The sequence below is a fragment of the Macrobrachium nipponense genome, chromosome 39 (genome assembly GCF_015104395.2).
Source record: "Macrobrachium nipponense isolate FS-2020 chromosome 39, ASM1510439v2, whole genome shotgun sequence".
Lineage (NCBI taxonomy): Eukaryota > Metazoa > Arthropoda > Malacostraca > Decapoda > Palaemonidae > Macrobrachium > Macrobrachium nipponense.
This window is the reverse complement of record NC_061099.1, coordinates 18,574,534-18,596,564: the sequence shown is the minus strand read 5'-3', so window position 1 is coordinate 18,596,564 and position 22,031 is coordinate 18,574,534. Positions and strand designations below refer to the sequence as shown.

Below are 22,031 nucleotides of genomic sequence, written 5' to 3'. Positions count from 1 at the left end.
TGGACCAGGTTAGATTTGAATTGACCAAAAAAAATTGTTTGAGGTTTTATTTGTTAACCTTTTAGAAGTTCTGTAATATGGTTTGATTTTAACAATAGTATTTAATTTGGTTACTGATTTAAAGGTAAAAAATATTTTCATAAATTTTGTACATTTCAGGTGGTACTGGTGACATGCAAACCTATCCAGTGTATGCTATGCATAAGCCTCGTCCACCTCAATTTCCACTACCCACAATGGCTATGTCTGGAGCGGAACAATTTGGGCTTCTTCGTGTGCCCACAGCTTCCCCAACTACTGTGTCGGTTGACTTTCTCATGCCGAACAGTATCCTTATAACTCACAGTGTCAGTACAACAGCAACACTAGCTGAAATTAAGGAGGTATGAATTTCAATAATTTATTTGTATATGTAGAGAGTTAACTCGTGTAAGAGTATAGTTTTCTCAAGTACCTCATAGGGAAAGCATCTTGGTGTGTCTGTCCTGGAGTAGAGACTGTTTAGAATTAAAGTTACTCATTTTTTTCATAACAAACTCATTAGTGCTTTTCATAAAGAGATCTGTTCTTCAAAGAAGTTTTGTATCGCCTCATTTCATTGTAGTATATACTGTAATAAAATTAGTTTTCATACAATCAACTTACCTGTCAGATATATACATAGCTAAGACTCCGTCGTCCCCGACAGAAATTCAAATTTCGCGCCACTCGCTACAGGTAGGTCAGGTGATCTACCGGCCTGCCCTTGGCGGCAGGACTAGGAACCATTCCCGTTTTCTATCATATTTTCTCTGTCGCCGGTGGTATCAACATTGTTGCTATTACCTCCTGACTTAGATTCTTATTTCATACCTTTTGATCATCGTTTTTTCGGCTTTTTGGTGACGTATCTGGATCGTGTTTTGGCATTCGCTACTGTGGACTGATTTTGGACTTGCTTTTGGAATTTTCTCAGTATGTCTGATTCAAATGTGAGTGTTGAAAAGAATGTGTGTGAATGTAGGCTGCAGGGTGAGGATACCGAAAGCTTCAGTTGATCCTCACACTGTATGTCGTAAATGTAGGGGGTTTCAGTGTTCTGCTACTAACTTGTTTCATGAATGCGAGGGATTAAATGCAGAAGAATGGAAGACTTTAACTTCTTATTTGAAGAAGAAGTTAGAGGGATAGGGTTAGACGTCTGAAAGGTGTGAGTTCAAGCCTATTTGAGCCTTTTATTGATACTTTTCTAATCCTGATGATTTAGATTCTCCCTATGTGTCTAATTCACAAGGTTTACTTTCGGAATCGGCCTCGGAAATCGCCGATCTGAAAGCTACAATTCGAGACATGAAGTCCCAAAATGGCGGACTTACAAGGTAAGGCTGCTAGTGAAAGTGAGCATTACAGTGAAGTGAGTTCTCCCAGTGTTGTGGAGGGGGCGTTTGATCGTCCCTGCGACGCTCCCAGGCCTCGACCTCTTCCAAGCTCCCATGCCCAGAGGAGAAGGAAAGTCGAAAAGCCTTAAGGAGGTCGTGGGGAATCCCCAACGGTCAGACGTCCCTTCAGCAAGCTCTGTTTCGTTGCAGACTGCTCAAGGGCGCTTTAGAAAAAGCGTCCTACGTGAGTGTTTCTCATCCTCTCCCTCTCCCTCACCTAAACGAGGGTGGAAGGAGTCTGATTTATCTAGGCCTCTGAAACGGCATTTGAAAGAACCTGAATTAGATTCGAGCCCGGAGCGTTTCTCAGATGACGCTCCCTCGTCTATTAAGAAGGCGAAGGTGGCGTCAGCGTCACCTGACGTGGACGCGGAAGAACACTTTCCTACTTCTCCCCCGATTGAAGATGACGTGGGAGAAGCTTCAAGGAAGATTATCTTGGCAGTACAAGAGCAACTGGCCTCTTTGGTGGGAGTGCTAGCGCCTCGTAGGAAGGACGTTGCGCTTCCAATTAAGAAGTCTCGTCCTCTCTCCCCTGCGAAGCGAGAGGCGTCATGCAGACGTGAAGCTTCCAAACATATCCCAGAGGCTTCGGTTTCGAGAGCGAGATCGGGAGAATCTTACGGAAGACACGTAACGCCAGAGCTGCTTTTAGACGCGAGGCTCCAACCAAAATTTTGGCGCCAGTTAGGACGCCTTTTGAGAGCGAAGCGTCTTCCAGGCGCGAGGCGTCATCCAGACGTCAGCAGCCACGCAAGCGGGAGGCGTCAGCCAGGACGCTTGGCGGACGAGAAGCGTCATCCAAGCAGGAAGCGTCATCCATTTATGGAGAGAAGCCTGGGCTGTTGGCGCCTTCCAGGACTATTAAAGCAGGGAAGAGGAAGGAATATCATTCCCTTAGCCCCTCTCCTATTAGGAGTTTGTCTCCTCCAGAGGAAAGACGTACTGAATTGGCAGCGGAGACTCATCTAGACCCCGAGTTAGAAGTAAACTCGGAGGAGGAGTATCAAGGAAGAGAAGGACTGTCGAACTATAAAGTTTTGACAGCCTTGCTTCTAGAGGAGTATGGAGACGACTTGACTCCTACCTCTCCTCCTTCTCCGCGCTCTCTTTTCTCGAGTGCAAAGACGAAGAAATCTTCGTCTTTTCTTAGAATGAAGCCCGCCATTTCGATGAAGAGGGCTCTTCAGTCTTTAGACTCTTGGATGAAGTCGAAGGAGGAGTTAGTTAGAACGGTTTTCTGCATGCCTCCAGCGAGACTAGCTGGTAAAAGAGGCATTTGGTATCAGACGGAAGAGAATATGGGTATTTCTCTTCCGTCTACGTCAGAAGCGGACTTTTCGACCTTAGTTGACGCTTCACGTAGACAAGGTTTGAACTCTGCCCATATAACTTGGGGCATTTCAGAACTGGACCATCTCCTCAAGGGACTCTTTCATGTATTGGAAGTTTTCAACTTCTTAGATTGGTCCCTTGGGGTGATGTCTAAGAAAGCCCATGATTCTGAAGGACTCGAACCAGAAGTCCTTCTGTGTATTTTGTCTTGTATAGACAAAGCGGTTCAGGATGGCTCGGTTGAGATCTCCTCTTTATTTGGAGCAGGTCTTCTTAAAAAAAGAGGACAGTATATAGTGCCTTTTTAACCAAAGCGGTCTCCACGCTCAGAGGGCAGCGCTACTGTACTCGCCTTTGTCTGACTTTTTGTTCCCTTTCTCAGTTAGTGAAGGACATTTCTCGTTCATTAACTGAGAAGGCAACTCAAGACCTTCTGACGCAGTCAGCAAGGAAGAAGAAAACCTGCTTCTACTACTGACAAGAAAGGACCGAGTACATCAGTTCAGCCCTTTCGAGGTGGCCCGACCTCCAGAGCTCCGCAAGAAGGAAGGCTCCTGAGAAAAGAGGTGGAGGTCTGCCTTTCGTCCCTTTAAAAAGGGAAAGTGATGCTTCTCTCCTCCAAGCACCAGTAGGTGCCAGGCTCCTGGGATTTGTGGAGGCCTGGGCACTTATAAACGCAGACGCGTCATCGATGTCTGTAATACGGAATGGGATATCGTATCCCTTTCCTGAACACTCCTCCCTAACGTCAACACCGCGGGAACTAACAGCCAAGTACAAGGATCCTGTGCTGAGGGGATACTCTTCGATCGATGGTGGAGCAGATGTGGACAAGAGAGCGATAGAAACTAGTACTGGATCAAAACTCCCCGGGGTTTTACAATCGCCTTTTTCTGGTTGCGAAGGCCTCGGGAGGCTGGAGACCAGTACTAGACGTCAGCTCTCTGAACAAATTTGTTCAGAAGGGAGAAGTTCTCGATGGAGACTTCTGCCTCAGTCCTTGCGTCATTGCGACAAGGAGATTGGATGGTGTCTCTAGATCTCCAGGACGCCTATTTTCACGTTCCCGATCCACCCTTCATCGAAGAAGTACCTCCGTTTCATAACGGGGGGAAGGATCTTTCAGTTCAGAGCCTTGTGTTTCGGCCTTTCCACAGCTCCTCAGGTCTTCACAGCCTGATGAAGAATGTGGCGAGGTTTCTCCACCTCAAAGGAGTAAATATCTCTCTGTATCTGGACGACTGGCTAATCAGGGCCAGATCAGAGAGACAGTGCTTGGAGGACCTTACGTAAACTTTAGATCTGATCAGAGCGTTGGGATTACTCTGAACCTCGAGAAGTCGCAGCTAGACCCCCAGACAGAACTTAGTCTATCTGGGGAGTCAGATGGATTCTTGGGGTTTTCGAGTATTTCCTTCGCAAGAGAGAATCGCAAAAGGTTTGCAGAAAGTCTCTCTCTTCTTAAGGAAGGAACAGACGTCGGCAAGGGAATGGTTGAGCCTTCTAGGGACCCTTTCCTCGCTCGAACAGTTCTTCCCGCTAGGAAGACTTCATTTACGTCCGCTTCAATTCTTCCTCAAGAGGTCTTGGAGTTGGAAAACTTGACTACTTTCGGACGCCTTTCCCATTCCAGTGGAGATAAGACCGCACTTGGAATGGTGGTTGCCCCCTCTGAAAGAGAACAAAGGGATCTCTCTAAAAATCCAGAACCCAGACCTAGTGTTGTACTCCGACGCGTCGGAGAAAGGTTGGGGAGCAACATTAGGCTCGAAGGAGGTGTCAGGCACCTGGGAACCAGCGCAGGTGTCTTGGCACATAAAACTGCAAAGAGCTCTTCGCCGTACACCTTGGCTTTTGAAGAGTCTAGAACCTCTGGTTTCGAACAAAGTAGTGCAAGTAAACGTGGACAACACCACGGCACTTGCCTACATTCGAAAACAAGGAGGGACTCACTCCTCGTTCCTTTACGAGCTAACGAAAGACCTTTTGCTTTGGACGTCTCACAGGAACATCTCCCTTTTTTACAAGGTTCGTTCAGGGAGTAAAGAATAGTGAGGGCGGACAGACTCAGCAGGAGGAACCAGGTCTTCATACAGAGTGGACCCTACACGAAGAGGTGTGTCAAGATCTCTGGTCTCTGTGGGGGGACCCCGCCCTCATGTGGATCTCTTCGCCACATTCATCTCCAAAAGGCTGGCAGTCTTTTGCTCGGTCGTGGAAGACCCAAGAGCTCTTATGGTAGACGCCTTCCTGCTGGATTGGTCTCACGTAGACGTCTATTGCTTTTCCTCCATTCAAAATCCTGGGACTAGTACTGAAAAAGTTTGTGGCGTCAGGAAACGAGGATGACATTGATAGCCCCCTTTTGGTCCGGCCCAAGATTGGTTCACGGAGGTGGTAGAGTGGATCGTAGACTTTCCCAGATCCCTACCAAGAAGGATGGATCTCTCAGACAGCCACACTTCAAGAGGTATCATCAAAACTCCCCCGCTCTAGCTCTGACTGCCTTTCGACTATCGAAAGACTCGTCAGAGCGAGCAGGTTTTGGTTTTCTCGCGAAGTTGCAAAGCGCGATCGCGAGAGCACGCAGAACCTCCACTAGGCAAGTATATCAGTCAAAGTGGGAGGTTTTTTAGAAGGGTGGTGTTAGAACTAAGAAGTTTGTCCTCCTCCACTACCTCTGTAGCGGAAATTGCGGCCTTTCTTCTATTCCTGAGAGAGCAGTCTCATCTAGCTGTATCCACAATAAAGGGATACAGAAGTATGCTCTCGGCAGTCTTCAGGAATAGAGGATTAGATCTGGCAGATAACAAAGATCTCCACGATCTCATAAGGTCCTTTGAGACTTCAAAAGTCTAAGGAACCGGTCTCTCCTAACTGGAACCTAGACGTGGTTCTCAAGTTTCTTTCATCCAAAAGGTTCGAACCTCCTCATCTGCATCGTTTAGAGACATCACCAGAAAATGCCTATTTCCTATATCTTTAGCTACGGCAAAGAGAATTAAGTGAATTACATGCTCTGCAGGATAAGTAGGTTTCAAGGGAGACTCAGCTATTTGCTCGTTTAGGATCCCTGTTTTTTAGCTAAAGAAACGAGAATCCCACGAATCCCTGGCCTAAGTCATTCGAAGTCAAAGGCAATATCGAGTCTCGTAGGAAGAGAAGCAGAGAGGTCTCTATGCCCTGTAAGAGCTCTGAAGTTCTACCTTCAGAGAAAGCATCAGATGGAGGCTCTAGACAAGGTCTTTGGTGCGCGGTAAAAGACCCCACAAGACTGATGTCCAAGAATGCTCTGGCATTCTTTGTGAGGGAACGTCATTACAGACGCGTATAAGGTCTGTCCTGACTAAGAGTTTCGACTGTTGAAAGTGAAAGCTCATGAAGTGAGAGCAGTAGCAACGTCTCTCTCGTTTCATAAGAATATGTCGGCTTAAAAACATCATTGATACGACATTTTGGAGATGCAACTCAGTATTTCATCTCATTACTTGAAAGAAACGTTCGTGTGACATATGAGTAAGTGTTTTTTCTCTGGGTCCTTTCGTATCGGCGGATACGATTCTGTGGGTACGGGAGCCGACACCAATCCTTAAGTATATACTTTTCGTTCTTTAGATATGGTCTAGAGTCTCCTTCTAACAAAGAAGGACTTGGTTTTAGAGCACGGGCGGCCGTCTATGTTGTTCAGTAAGAGAATCTTGTCATATCTAATTAGATGAGTATAAAAAATCTTTTTTTTTTAGAAAAATTATGTATGTGTGCGTAGAGTGGTTGAGTTATGGTTGTTTGTGAAGAGTTCGGGGGATAACTCGTTGAAACAATCTTTATTCTAACATGTGGTTAGGATCAGGTGGGTCGGGATTGGTTGTGTGCTCCTTCATAAGGTGTATTGTCATATAAGTGGATCAGCACCCATTGACAAAGTCCTTTCAGGCTCTGCCGAGTAAGCGGATAAGACCCCTTTCGGCACGGACCCACAAGAACTCTTGGCCATAGATCATATATCTCGCTAAAGTTTCTTGAGTGATGCAGACTACTGGGCAACACCCACGAAGTCTACCCACCTATCAGGTAGGAACCAAGGTTTTATTTATACCTACAACATATGTTGGTTACCTGTCTATTCATAAAGTAGCTGTCTCTTACCCTCCACCAAAGGGTGCCAATCAGCTATGTATATATCTGACAGGTAAGTTGATTGTATGAAAATGATATTATGTTACAATAAAGTTTCATACATACTTACCTGGCAGATATATACAATTAAAGGCCCACCCAGCCTCCCCGCAGGAGACAGGTGGAAGAGAGAAAATATGATAGAAAATGGGAATGGTTCCTAGTCCTGCCGCCCAGGGCAGGCCGGTAGATCACCTGACCTACCTGTAGCAAGTGGCGCGAAATTTGAATTTCTGTCGGGGACGACGGAGTCTTAGCTATGTATATATCTGCCAGGTAAGTATGTATGAAACTTTATTGTAACATAACAATATCATATTTGTTCCTGTGCGATGTACAAACCTTGAGTCCTTTATGATATGAATTACTTAAGCTGTAGCCTGGACATGGCCGCTGAAATCTTTAATAAGGCGGTTTGGTAGTTAGCTACCAGTTCAGTCGTTGGCAGTCCCTCCGACTGGACATAAACACTCTTTGTTCCGACACGGGATACAAACCTTTCGGTCCTTTTACAATAGGAAGGTAACTAGCGGCAGCTGGATGGTCGTAAGCTTTCAAACAAGGGAGTTCGGTAGTTAACTGCTAGTCCGACAGTGCTCGCCGCGCAACTGGGAGGCGAAGAACCACTTTTGCTTTCAGCCTGATGGTGTGTAGACGTGCTCTTCATCGCTCTCTGCCCGCTTCATCGTCGTGTGCTTTCAGGATATTTGTGTTTTCTCTTACTATTTGTGTGTGTGTAAAAGTGAACTGTAAGTACTCTTTTTCATTTTTTCATATACACTGATTATTAATTCAAATGAATAATGGACCAAGGATCGAAGGAATCTCCATGCCCTTCCATTACCCGGCGACTGTGCCCCGGGGTGGAGGGGCGTAATGTGGGAAATTAGAAGTTTTCCTGAGATCAATCCCCATTCCTTTGTTCTCGGTGTCGAGGGCGAGAGTGCTCTCGCACTGAGCCTTGCATTTTTTTGGGGTGAAAGTGTGAAAGTGAAAATCGTAAGTGCAGTGCTCTTTTTCATTTTTCATTTATTTTCTTGCCCTTTGCGCTTGGTGCCGAGGGCGCGAATGCTCTCGGCCCGAGCCTTTTATTTTTGTGTGAAAGTGAAAGTGAGATTGTAAATGCAGTATTCTTTTTCATTTTCATGTATTATTATCATTATGGATCAAGGTTTCTGCTCATACCCGGGAATTGATCCTTATGCCCTTGCACTCGGTGCCGAGGGCGTGAATGCTCTCAGCCCAAGCCTTTTATTTTTGTGTGAAGTGAAAGTGAGATTGTAAATGCAGTATTCTTTTTCATTTCATGTATTATTTTCATTATGGATCAAGGTTTCCGCTCATACCTGGGAATTGATCCTTATGCCCTTGTGCTCGGTGCCGAGGGCGTGAAGGCTCTCGGTGTGAGCCGTGTATTGGTCAGTGGTGCAGTGGGTGTTGTGCGGGGGCGGGAGGAGCGAAGGCCTGCCAAGAAGTCGTCTGAAAGCTCTCCCGCGACTCCCTTGGTAACCGATTCTTCGTCTTCTTTACTGCCCCCCTGCTCAGCTCCCGCGTATGGCACCTTCCCCTTCGGAGGGGTGGTTTCGAGGCCCTTCTTCTTCGCCCGACCCATCAAGCGTAAAGGAGGGCGCTCGTTACCCGACGTTCATTTGTATTCGGGGTCTTCCGTTCGTTCGGGTTGGGGCTTGCCCCCCCGCACGAGGGGGAACTCCTCCTACTTACCCGACTTTTGCTTCCACAGGTGCTTCTGCCGTGAGGGATGACCTTGGTCAGGTGTGGGTGTCTTTGGGACTGCAGGGCATGCCGAGTGTTCAGGGGCTGCTTCACTTTTTGGCGGGGTCTAGTGCGGTCCCTTGGACCGGTGACCACGACGACAACCACCTTGTCGACTCCAGGGTACGCCACCCTTTCTCACCTGGTTTACTCGCTGCACGTGGTGTCTGTCTCACCTACAGCCGCTGTGCAGGGGCTGATCGCTGTACCGAGGGTGGCCGTGCCGCCGCCGCCTGGGTTGCTGTGCTGCTGTGACCAGACTTCCCGCTGCCCCAAAAGCTCGCCCCCTGGACCTCCCGCCAGTACCCGGATGTTCGCTGGCTGCTGCTCCGCCTCCTGTGTTGCCACCTGTGCCGCCTGCCGTACCTGCCGACGCTGTGCTGGCTGTTCCTGCCGTTCCTGCCGCTCCTGCTGTTCCTGCTGTTCCCAGATGTGTCCATGCCTGCTGACGTCATCCCAATGTTCCGCGGGCTATGTTGCTGCCCCCACCCAGACGTTGGTCTGTCCGGACAGGTGCGTCTGGGCCCTGTTGCCGCCCTGTTGCTTCGGCAACAGCAGCCCCGGCTCCGCCCTGGATGGCCGACCTTACGTCTGTCCTGAGGAAGCTGACGAAGAAGAAGAGGAAGAGGAGGAAGGTGTCGTCGTTGTCTTCATCGCCGCCTTCGTCGTCTGCAGCCGCCTCTTCCCCTTCGACTTCCAAGGCTACCCAGCCGCGGAAGACGAAGGCTGCCTCTTTCCCCTCCCCCCCCTCCTAAGAAGGCTCTTTCAGGAACTTCTCAGGGCCCGTCCCACTCCGGTGGGAAGGGGGTCCTTCCGCTGGTCCTCCTGCTCCTTCGGGAGTGGGGCCCGTCTCTCCTTCTGCAAGGAAGAAGACTACGGGGACCAGAGGGGTTCCGGCTAACACCGGTACTTCCTCACCTGGCGCTAGGGGCTCTGCCGCTACACCAGGTTCCGTCTTGGCCGCTCGTTCGCGAGAGGTACCGAGTGTACGGTCACCTGCGGGTGGCCGTACAGCCAAGAACCAGACGCCAGAGCTCGCTCGGTGCCAGGTTCACGGCACGGAGCGGAAGGCTGGTTAGAGCCTCTCAGGTGACTCTCACCAGGCCAGCTCTCGCTCTCGTAGCGACCAGGCCGGTCACCCCCGGGTTGACGGGTGACGGTCCCCAGACGCCCCCGCCGACCACAGGCTGAGGCTGGGAAGGGGTCCCCCTGATCGCTGGCGCCAGCCAGTGGTTCGACGCGCCATGAGGGCAAGCACCGGTCTCACCGCAACAGTGGTCTCTGCAGGTTGCCTGACTACCGCTCCCACAGGGACCGGATGGGTAGGGCAACCAGCAGCAGTTCCTCTGATGCACGAGATCAGGGCTGCTGTTCTCGGTCCAGCCATTCTCCCCAGGGGAACGGCGCGACCAGGCCTGCAGCTCGATCCCCACCGCGGGTTGGTGATCGCCTGCAGCCCTCCAAGCCCGCTGGTTCTGCCAGTGAGCGAGGGGGGAGCGTCAGGTCTTCCTCTCTTGTGCCTTCAACTTCCTCGGATTACACCGGGAAGGGCAAGGCACCGAGGAGTGATTGTGAGGACGCGCCTCACACGAGCCCGTCACAACGCCGTACATACCAGGCATGGTCTTAGGATCAACCAGGTCGTACGTGCAAGTGACAAGAGAGAGGCGGGAAACTCTAGGGACGGCGTTCCCCCTCACCTGCTGCTGGAAGTGGGGGGTGCCTTGCGAGCCATTGGGCAACATGGCAGCGCTATGGAGCAGAGACCTGGATAGTAGACGTCCTTCGGGAGGGGTATCTACTACCCTTCGAGTCTCGGCCACCCCTCACCTCCAACCCGGTCCACCTTCAGACCTACGTACCTGGAACATCAAAGGACGTAGCCCTTCGGCAGGAAGTCCAAGGCATGCGGAGCAAGGGAGCTGTGGAGATCATCAGGGATCGTTCACCGGGCTTCTACTGGTGATAGATCTCTCTCCCCTGGACTGATTCATTCGCCACTCTCGGTTCACGATGGAGACTGCACGTTCTGTGCTCAACTCCATCAGGGAGAACGACTTCGTGCTTTCGGTGGACTTGAAGGACGCGTATTTCAAGATAGTACCTCCGCTTCATCCTCGACGGGACGGTGTACCAATTCAGGGCACTCTGCTTCGGTCTCTCAACTGCCCCACAGGTGTTCACGCAATTGTTCACTCTGGTGTCTGCTTGGACCCACTCGGTAGGGAAAAATCTTCTGAGGTATCTCAACGACTGGTTGGTTCTGGCGAGCTCCCGCTCACAGTTGCTACAGGACAGGGATCGACTCCTCGAGTTCTGCCGCAATCTGGGGATCGTGGTGAACTTTGAGAAGTCTGATCTCGAGCCCAGCAAGCCAGAGGATGAAGTACCTGGGTATGCTGATCGACACGGTAGCAGGGCGAGTCTTCCCCGCAGGACTCCCGGTATTCAGCAGATTCAGGGAGGGAGGCAGCCTACCCGTTCCTGTCTTGACAAGAACAGTCAGCTCAGCAGTGGCAAGTCGTGATCGGCCACCTGTCGTCACTCGAGAAGTTAGTCCCTCACAGGCGTCTTCACCTGCGGTCTCTTCAGTGGAGACTAAAGGAGAGATGGTAACAGGCAACAGACCCACCTTACTTCCCTGTGTCCTGCACGGAGGAGGTGAGGCAGGACCTAGCTGGTGGCTCGGACGACAGGAACCTCTTAAGAGGAGAATGCCTCTGTTTGCACTCCCCCCCTGAGAGTGTTGCTGCTTTCAGACGGCGTCAACCGAGGGATGGGGCGCACACCTGGGGGAGTTGCTGGCTGCAGGAGTGTGGGATCGTCACGACAGGCACCTTCACATCAACGTCCTGGAGCTCAAGGCAGCATTCCTTGCTCTCCAAGAGTTCCAGGACCGCTTGATGGGAGACTCGGTGGTGTTGATGTGCAACAACACCACAGTAGTGGCATACGTCAACAAACAGGGGGCCTAGTGTCCCTCCTGTTGCACCAGTTGACATTGCTGGTGCACGAGTGGGCCGTGCCCCACTCCGTAGAGCTGTGAGCCCGCTACATCCAGGCAAGAGGAAATGTAGTAGCAGACAAGCTCAGCCGTCGTGATCAGGTGATAGGGACTGAATGGTCTCTACACCCAGACGTGGCGGAAAGGCTCTTCAACCTGTGGGGGTGTCCAGTCATGGATCTGTTCGCCACCCGGCACAACAGAAAACTTCAGGTTTTCTTCTCGGCCGTGCCGGACCCATAGACAGCTGCAGAGGACGCTCTTCAACACCCGTGGGACAACCTCTTCATGTGTGCCTTTCCCCCGTTCTGCCTGATTCGCAAGGTGATCAGCCGAGTGCTGGTCGTACCCCAGAATCTCAAGATGATTCTGGTGGCTCCGCCATTTGGTACCCGGACCTGCTGGCTCTGCTTGCAGAAGCACCGAGAGAGATTCCCCCTTGGCACAATCTTCTCGTCCAGCCACACGTGGAACGGTACCACCAGTAGTCCAGTCTCTACTCTTCACGGCTGGCTGTTATCCACCATCTCTTGCGAGCGAGAGGCTTTTCTCGCCGAGCAGCAAACAGAGATGGGCTGGGTACGTCAGACAGTCCTCTGCAGCTGTGTACCAGGGAAGTGGGCCATCTTCTGTGGTTGGTGTCATAGATGGGGTCTATCTCCTCTCAGAGCCACTCTTCAGCAGGCAGCGGATTTCCTCGTATTTCTTCGCCGAGACAAGCTCCTCTCCGTCCCCACAGTTAAAGGATACAGAGCCTCCCTGGCCCTAGTCCTGAAACTGAGGGGAGTGGATATCTCGATTTCGTTCAAGATCTCCCTGCTTATGAGGAGCTTTGAGAGGTCTTGCCCACCCAGGAAACTCGGGCCCCCGGGGTGGGATGTGACTCTCGTCCTTAGGAGTCTGATTCGAAGTCCCTTCGAGCCACTCCAAGAGTCGTCAGACAGGGATTCTGACCCTCAAGACCCTCTTCTTGCTGGCCCTGGCATCAGCAAAGAGAGTAGGGGAACTGCATGGTCTTTCCTTCAACGTCAAGCATTCCAGGGGATGGGGATCTGTGACGCTCTATTTCGTCCCTTCCCTAATGGACTTCACCTACAACGATGCGGATGAGATGCGGCTCTGTCGTGTGAGGGTGACCAAGAAAGAAGTATCCAAGAACACTTTCTTTCTGGCTGCGTGAGGTGATCAGGAGGGGGTACGAAGCTGATGGTAGCGACGACATCCGTACCCTTCATCCGAGAGCCCACGAAGTCAGAGGTATTGGTTCTTCCCTTGTTTGCAAGAACTTCTCCGTGGCACAGGTCCTGAAGGCAGGGGTCTGGTCCAACCAGACCACCTTCACCTCCTTCTACCTTCGGGATATAGCCCACAGGTCCTTGGACACTTTTTCCTTGGGACCCGTGGTGGCTGCTCAACACTTTGTGTAGCTTACCCAGCACCCAAGCGGACAGAACAGCATCACATCCTTGTGTGACTGCATGAATAGATGAGTGAATGAGAGTGTGACTGGCTTCTCTTCCCCATCTTTTTCTCCTCCTCTACCTGTGGGCAGAGGGACGTGGTCGTCACTACACTGGAACAGGAAGCGATGCAGGTAAGCTACTCGACCGAGCCCCATCCTATCCCTTTCATTAGGGATAGGAGCGATTATCCACTGCTTCCCCCGACAAGGGAGGGAAGTGGAAGCCAACAAGAAACAAACCCATGACTTCATATTGCCTCTTGCAATAGGAACAAGTTCTTGCTTGCTAGTTTTAAGAGGTACGCTTGCCTCCCTCTTATTACTTGGGTCCAGAGGTCTGACCATTGATCCTGCGGTACATACCCCGATCATTGGGCAGAGGCTAGGATCCCTCCCTCTGGTCTTACGACCAGGGAGAGAACCAAGGTTGGACGAACACCAGTCTGTTCTTAAGACTCAGATTCCACCCACCAAGAAGTGAGTCTTCCTATTGTAAAGGACTGATGGTTTGTATTCGTATCGGAACAAATAACAATTTGTTGAAAATGGTATTTTTCCTAACTATACAAACCTGAGGTCCTTTACACATAGTCCCACCTCATGCCACCCCTCACTCTGTTTTTCCTGGGCCTAAAGCAAAGCAATTCTTCTCCTCCCAGTCGCGCGGTGCGCTGACTGTCGGACAAGCAGTTAACTACCGAACTCCCTTGTTCGAAGCTTACGACCGGTTCCAGCTGCCGCAAGTTACATTCCTATTGTAAAGGACCTCAGGTTTGTATTCGACAAATTGTTATATTTGCTTTTGGCTGTCGATGCGGATAGACGTGTTCTTCACTGCTCTTACCCGACTGTGATCGCTGAGTTTCTTTTTCAATTCCAGTGGGATTTTTCCTTGTTCTTTGTGATTGTTGCTGATAGTATGTGTGATTATTTGTGATTATCTAGCAAACCCATGAATTGTAACAGCCTGAGTCCTCTGCCCCCGGCTGGCAGTTGTCCCGTACTTGCTGTCATCCCTTTGGGGAAGGCTTCCGCTACTACGCACCTCCCCAGCTGGTCTGGTCTCACCACTTGACAAATGTATCACCTGTGGTAGTGATGGGGACCAGACCTCACCAACCTACCAGTTGCCAGCTCCTGTCACTGTATTGCCTCCTCCCTCTGGTTTTGGTGTGGTACCGCTACCTGTTCCAAGGGTTACTGCCCCTCTGGCTCCTCTAGTCGTGACAGAGGTGACACCACCTGTCGTTCCCATTGTTGTCCCTGCCTCTGCTTGCACCTGTTCCTGCTCCCGTCCCCGGACCTGCCCATGTACCAGCTCCTTTGGGGGCCCCTGACAACTCTACTGCAGAAACTGTCAAAGGAGGAAGGCGAAGAAGAAGAGATCCAAGGTGTCATTGTCTTTAGCTTCGTCTTTGTCCTTGTTGCCGTCTGCCGCCTCCTCACCTCCCCATTCAAAGGCTTCACGGCCTAAGAAGGGGAAGGTAGTTCCCCCCCAACACGTCTCGCCTCGAGACTTCTGAGGGTCTGTCTCCTCCCTTCAGGCAAGAAGCAGTTGGCTTTCTCGCTGCCTCTCCCACTTCTTCGGAAGGGGAGCCGAGATGCCGTCCCCAGGGGCCAGGGTCTCAGGAGCCTCTGGAGCTCGAACTAAGGTTCGTTCTCCAGCCTCTAATCTCAAGGGCGAGAGCAGGGACCTAGCCATGGCTCAGACCTACCTGTGAAGACCAAGCTTGGTTCTTTTGCAGGGCCCAGGGCAGATGTTGCTGTTCCTTGGAACAAGGCATCTGGAGAAACTAAGAGGAGGTCCTATATACAGCCCTCTTCGCATGAGGTTTCGACCTCGAAGAGGTCTGGGATGTCTCATGAGGATGATGCATGTTCTTGCCAAGCTGGTAGCCATGACACTGCCAGCCACATTGCTGCTGCAGCAAGGCGAGAACCTTTGCATTCTCCTCGGGAGAGCGTCTTGCCGAGGCAACCACGTTCTAGACCCACATCCTTGTCGTCACCGCTGGTTGACAACAGGACGCAGCTCATTCTCTTAGACAGTGGCGCTGTTAGAAGGAATGAGAGCATCAGATCCTCCTCTCTTATTCCCTCTACTTCCTCGGGCTACACCAGGAGGGGCGAGGTGAATAGTAGGAATCCCTTGGAGTGTTCTCCTTGGGATTCAGTGTCAGGGGCCTATGTTCCTGGAGGCATTATAGGGCCCCACTGCCAGACTTAGCCCACGTCATTAAGGAAGGATCTTCTGTCAGTGACGGATAGACTCCTTACCATATTGACACCTGGTGTTCCGGTTCTCAGGATTCAAACACCTGGACACTGTTCTCCTTGGCTCTTTCTGTCCTTTGTGCAGATTCCAATCTGCAGTCCCTGTGGGGTCTTGCATTTTTGGAGCGTTGAGTGCATGTTCTGTTGAATTGCACTCTTAATCCAGTCTTAAATGCTTGCATACAGGACTGGATTTTATGCCTGTTCCTCCTCAATTTCTATGGAAGTTGAAGTGGGACCTCTCCCCGAGGATTGTTTAACGAAATTCGGGGGTCACACCAAGCGCTGGAATTCCTTTGAATTTCTGGCACTCTCCAAGTGTTGGATGGTCTTCTATGATTTCCAAACACTCAGGTGAGCCAGAAGTTCCAGATTACAGGCAGTCCCCGATTTATTGGCTTATGGCGCCATACCAGGCTGAGTTTCCAGTTATCGGTGCTGTAAGGTGCCCTATGGTGCCATAAGGAGCCTTAGGGCACTGTAGCATACGTAACAGGCACCATAATGGTGCTAATGGTGCCGATAACCGGTTATTGGCGCCATAAATCTCAGAGTTTCGATTAATGGCGGTGTTCGCTTATTGGCACCCCCTCTGGAACAGAACAACCACTGATTACTGGGGCTGCCTGTATAGTTACTACAAGAATTGGGAGTCTCACTGAGCGCCTAAATTCCTTGGAATTTTAGGCGTTCTCAGAGTGTTTTGGTTTTCTGTATTTCCAAGAACTCAGGCGAGGTGAGCAATCCTGATAATTGTTATTTCAAGAATCGGGAGTCTCGCTGAGCACCTGGATCCCTTGGTTTCTCTGACACTTGACCAGTGCTTGGCTTCATCATGTTGCTGAGCACCAGGGCTAGACAAGGCTTGCCCGATTATTGTTTTATAAGAGTCAGGAATCTCGCTGAGTTTTGGAATTCTTATGAATTCTAGCACTCACTGAGCACTCACTAATCCGATTGAGTTACAGGCAGTCCTCCTGGGTTATTGGTGATTCAAAGTTTTTATGGCGCTTGCCTAGAGCCATAAAATTGGCGATTTATGGTGCCATAGCGGGCCGAGTTCCAGTTATCGGCACCATAATGGCGCCATAAATCACAGAGTTTCAGTTGATGGTGGTTTTTGCTTATCGGCACACCTCCGGGAACTGAACCCCTTCCGATAACTGGGGACTGCCTGTACTTGGATGGCGAAACAAGCCTTTGCCAGTACAGAAGAGTTTGCTCTTCAGTCTGGTTTGGGTTCTAAACAAAGCTTGGTATTACATGCCAACATCTTGGTACATGGTCAAGGCCGAACACATAGGACAGCAAACACAGAGTCCCTCTCTATTCTTCTTAGAGCTTCGGCCCCAAAGGAGAATAGTTAATTGAGAAGAAATAATAGTTCTTTGCTGACAGGTACCACCCATAATTATATGGTGGTGGTCTGCTCAGCTCACTTGACTCTGCATGGCCAGCCCATCTCTGCTGAGTTGAGTGCTCGGCTCTGCTGAATGGACTCTGCTCTTGATCAATGTAGTTCCTTTCCATAGCATAGCACCCTCCTTTCCCATGTTGCAGTCCTGGTGTTATCCTGTCAAGCATAGAGTTCCACAGAAGGGGTCGTCGTCTTCATCGTCTGATGCCTCCTTACCTCCCTCTTCTTAGGCTTTGTGGCCTGAGAAGAAGAAGGTAGCTTCTCTAACCCCTAAGAAGTCTCAACTCAAGGCTTCTAAAGGTCTCTATCCTCCCCCTGGTGAGGAAGCAGTTGGCTCTTTCATGGGCTCACCTGCTCCTTCGAGAGTGGGAACCATGACACTGTCCTCCCCAGGATCTAGTGTCTTGGAAGCCCCAGGAGTTCGGACCCAGGTGCGTTCTCCTGTCGCTGGCTCCAGAGGCAATGCTCACGGAACCGGGGCTGTGTCAGGTACATGTTCCCACACCTCTCCGAGAGTACAACCTCCAAAGGGGGTCGTACACCCACAGTCAGTGGTGGGGAGTCTTTTCTCCATTGTGACAGTGGCGCAGGGCGAGAGGAGGGACTGAGTTGCCTTGGTGGCTCAGACCCACCTGTGAAAGCCAGGAATGTCTCTTCCTCAGATGCCGAGGTCGATGTCACTGTCCCTTGGGACAAGGCATCTGGAGAAGCTAGGATGAGGTTCTCTTGAGTACACAGTCCTCTTTGTGAGGTTCTGATCACATAGATGTGTAGCAAGATGCAGCAAGTTCTCGCCATCTTTTAGTAAAGAGAAGAGTTCCTCCCTGAACCAGCCTTCGCACAGCGTCAAGAGATGGTTCGTGCAGGCAAGTAGATCCCTGTGTTTTACATGGCTAAAGACTTCCAGCCTCATTGGAAGCACAGCCCTTTTTGCCAAACAGCAATGAAATAGCTGAAATTTGCTTTCAGTCCTCTGTAAATTTCAGAGATTAGATCTGTCCTATTTGGTAGGCATTATTAATAGGACTTTTCTCAGTCAGAATCATGAAAGTTAACTTCTTTCCAATTCAACTGTGAAAGATGTGGGTATACACTCACTCTGGTCTTTCAAACTGAAAGATGTGGGTATACACATGCTCAAGTCTTTCACATAAGCAGTATTGTTTCTTCTCAGTTGAGATTCTACTACTGATTAGAAACTTTTTCTTGGCTTTGCCATCCCATCCTCAGGACTTTGAACGACATTTGACTTGTTTTGGACATGCGAGCCCTTATGAGAGTCATCATACAAAGCTTTTGTTTTTCAAGACTGCATCCTGTCTCCATCTGGCAGTGGCAAAGACAATTGACGTGTTGCATGGATCGACTTCAACATCACCCATCAAAAGGTGGGTTTTCATGTCACGACTCCGTCTCGGGTGTCAAATCATTCAGCATCTGTTTTTGATGGGTCGAATCTTTCATGATCCTGTACGCCTTTGACTTTGTGTTTATTGATCCAGGTCAGTCATTACTTTGTCCCATTGATGGGTTGCTGGCTCTGCGGAGACTCGACATCCTTCATTGTATGTCGATTTTCTGTCTCCAGCATAGGCTCGCTAATGGAGAAGTGTCTGAGGACATAGCTTCCTTTGAGTCCTGCGAGATTGCGAGCTTTGTCTCTGCAGATAACTATGTTACCTGTACGCTCCAGTGCCAGTGGTTTGGTCCTTTCATTGCACACTGAAGAATATGTTGGACTGGAAAATAGATGTAGTCCCTTGAGGACCACATTATGTCTGTCTTCCTTTGGGTAGTTGCCCACAGGTCCTTGGAATACCTTTTCCTTGGACACGTGGTGGATTTCTTGGATATGTGGTGGATACTCACCAAGTGGTGTTTGCATAACCAGCTCCTTCAAGAGGACAGATTGCATCTCTCACCTGTGGTTTGCAGTTCTAGAGGTAAGAAGTCTGCAAGAGTAACTGGTCTCTCCCCTTGCCCCTCCCTTTCCTTCTACTTCTCTTCCTTCAGGTTGAGAATAGGACTTGAACTTACACTGCCTGGTTGGGCGTTTGATGCGGTAAGCTTACAGAGTTTCCTTTCTATTTTCTTATCAGAATCATAGAAGCGATCCTGCTCCTTCCTCTAGCAAGGGGAGGGAGAGGATGCGGGCAATAAGGCAGGAACATCTTGTATCTTTGCCATAATGCCTCTAACTGTTTATATTCTGAACTGCTTTTTTGTATGAGTTACGATTCCTCACTCATTTTGAAAAGGCCCAGATGTTTGACTTTGATCTGGCAAATCTTAGATTCAGATCAATGTGTCAGAGGCAGGGCACTCCCCCTCACTCTTTCAACCAGGGGGAATTGCCCAGGTGTGCTGAACTCCAGTCAGTTCTAGGGACTCACTCAGATTCCTCCCTCCAACTAGTGTCCTCCTATTGTAAAGGACCAAGGGTTCATATATTGTGTAGGAATAAATCACAATATTTTTGAAAGTAAAATTGTAAATTTATCCTAACTATACAAACCTTTACACTAATTGCCCACTTTCATGGTACCCCTCAATCTGAAACATGGGCCATAAGTGTGGAGTGTTTTACGTCCAGGCAGCGGGTCTCGTGGCCTACCGGGTGGTAGTTACTGCCTAACCATCTTCTTAAAGAATTTAATAGCCATAATCTCAGCTATGCTGCTTGTAATTCCTATTGTAAAGGACCTCATGTTTGTATAGTTAGGAAAAATACAATTTACTTTCAAAAAATTGTGATTTTTTTGCATTATATTGTGATTCATTTGGTGTATCAGACTCGTAATATTAGGTGGCATTTCTACATGAAATGGTCCTGTGCAAGTCTAAGAGAACAGCAGTTAGTGAACTAAAATGCATAAACACCTCAAAAATATTTCAGCATTTATACAAACTTTGTTTTTTCTTGATATTTTAGAGGGATATGAGTTATTCCCATTCAAACATTCAAGTTTTGAATATTTTCCAGTCATAAATTATTGTAAATGATGTTTCTGTAGTGGTTTTTGTGTGAAACAATATACAGCTTTCTCCTTCCAAATGGCCAATGTCCTTGTTGGTAGATATTGATACATTACTCACCCAAAAGTGTTCAGCTGCTAGAAGACAAGTACTAAATTATTTCATTACTTGATAATTGCTGTGTCCATCCTCTTAAATCACAGAAAATTTCTTTTACAGTATACTTGTATATTGTATAAATAGAAGCATATTACTTTTATTAAAAGTGCTACACTTATAATCTAATGATAAGCACAGATTTTTAACAATAAAAATGCTAGGTTTGTGCCATTTTTTAGTAACTGTGTTACATAATTCTTTGGTACAGTATTGATGCTGGATAGTGTACATTTGTCTGTGTTGGTACTGATGTCATATATTTTGTTCGCCAGGAACTGTGGGAACATGCAAGCGATTACCCTCTGTTTGGGACCCTGCATGACCTTTCTCTCTATCACTTTTCGTGTGTCAGCAGTCAGGCAGAGAAGATTGAGTTGATGGACGAGACTAAATGCTTGCAAGAAATCAAGCCTTTCTTATATATTTTGAAACTGGTGGAAAGGAAAGGAAATGAAACAGAGAAGCTCCTCAATCTTCAAATTGGAACATTGATTGGAAAAGGTAATTCATCAGTCCAATCAATACATTTTCTGTTTTTTGGGCATTTTTGGTTTATCTGATTATCTTTAGTTTCTTATTCACTGTTGTTTAATGGATTAGGAGCATTTTTATAATGGAAAAATAAAAGTTAGCAATGCAGATAGAGGGCTAGACTTTTTTGTAGTTAGTTTTTGTTTAACTGTATTTGTTGCTTTACATTTTCCTTAAAATGTAGCCATAATTGTATTTCTGGGCTCAGCTCGTGTCGGCCTATGAAAGTAATCCTTAATATCATCTTTCTAGGTAAAATATCCTAAAATTACCAGAGAAAAAACAAAATTAAGAAAATGTCAGTAAGACTGACTCGCTCACTCTTAAAAAGAAGTGTCGGTATGAAATAGGGGCGAGTGTGGAACACTACCACGAGACAAACACCAATTAGAACTTCCTATCAGAATCCCCCTAAGAGAGAGCCGATACCCAACGGGCGATGCAGCCTCTACTACCTACTACTAGAGGACGCCACGGACAGCAGCGCCCCTAGCGGTCATCCTTAATTTTTAGCGCCAGCGTCTTGACGCAGTTTTCTCTCGTGCTATTGTTATTTTGGATTTATCTCGTTTTTCAACGATGGAACGTTCTGCAATTGCCACGGCTAAGTTAAGTAACTCATAAGTAATATTTTATCATAGTTTTAGCTTCCGGGTACCCGTATTTTCCTTTTTATAGGTCATATACGGTTCCCCGGTTGTCTCGTGGCGGCCATGCTGCCTCGTAAGAATTCCCGGTCCTCCATACTGGGACTTCTTATACTTATGGGCTTACTTTATCACGTTCATTGTTTTACATCGAGTTTTAGCTAGTTCAGCCCTCTTACCATTCTCTTAGCTTGGTATTTAGGGCTATCATTATTTTATTCTGGCCCAGCATCCCGGCTCTTGCTCTACATCGGCTATCGCTGGCTCCGAGTAGGCTACTGTTTCTTGGAATAGTTGCCTCCTCCTGGGCTTCTTTCTCTTTTCCTAAAAGTGTCTCTTCCACCTTTCGATGTATTTTATTATTATTATTTAGGGTGTTAGGCTAGCCTAGGTGCTTGTTCCATGTATTGGTACAGCTTGGTTCACGTGCCTACCACGGTTGTGGTGATCGCGGCCTAGGCCACTAGTGGTCACGTGTTCCATAGCACCTCACCCTGCCCCTTCCCTCCCTCTCTGATGTAGGGAGGAGCTGGGGGACCCCTTGGTTGTCATAACAACCTCATAGCCTTCTCTCACGTTCCGGAGGTACCGGGGGGTTCCACCAGCAGGGGGTTTAGGGCGACCATCATGAGGTACCGGGTCTCCATACGGGTAGTGGGTGAGGTGGGGAGGAGTAGGCCATCCCTTCCCCCTTTCCTCGCTCCCGCCGTGTTTCACCGGGACCTCCTTCCCCCCCATACCCATTACTCAGCCACCTCCCTTACGATACGAAAGGAGCCTTCCGTCGCAGCCGGGGCCCCTTTGGTTATAGGTTATTGGCTCCGCTAGCGGGTAGGGTGGGTACTATGGATGGTCGTTT

General features: G+C 49.0%; 1 protein-coding gene across 1 annotated transcript in view; it reads left to right on the top strand.

Moving 5' to 3' along the window:
* Window positions 1-22,031, top strand: part of LOC135210171 (phosphatidylinositol 4,5-bisphosphate 3-kinase catalytic subunit delta isoform-like) — a gene marked incomplete in the record, with an annotated part of 244,592 nt that overhangs the window by 135,280 nt on the left and 87,281 nt on the right. Inside the window, 2 exon segments of the mRNA XM_064242999.1 lie at window positions 160-383; window positions 20,267-20,495. Coding sequence (XP_064099069.1) covers window positions 174-383; window positions 20,267-20,495 — 439 coding nt within the window.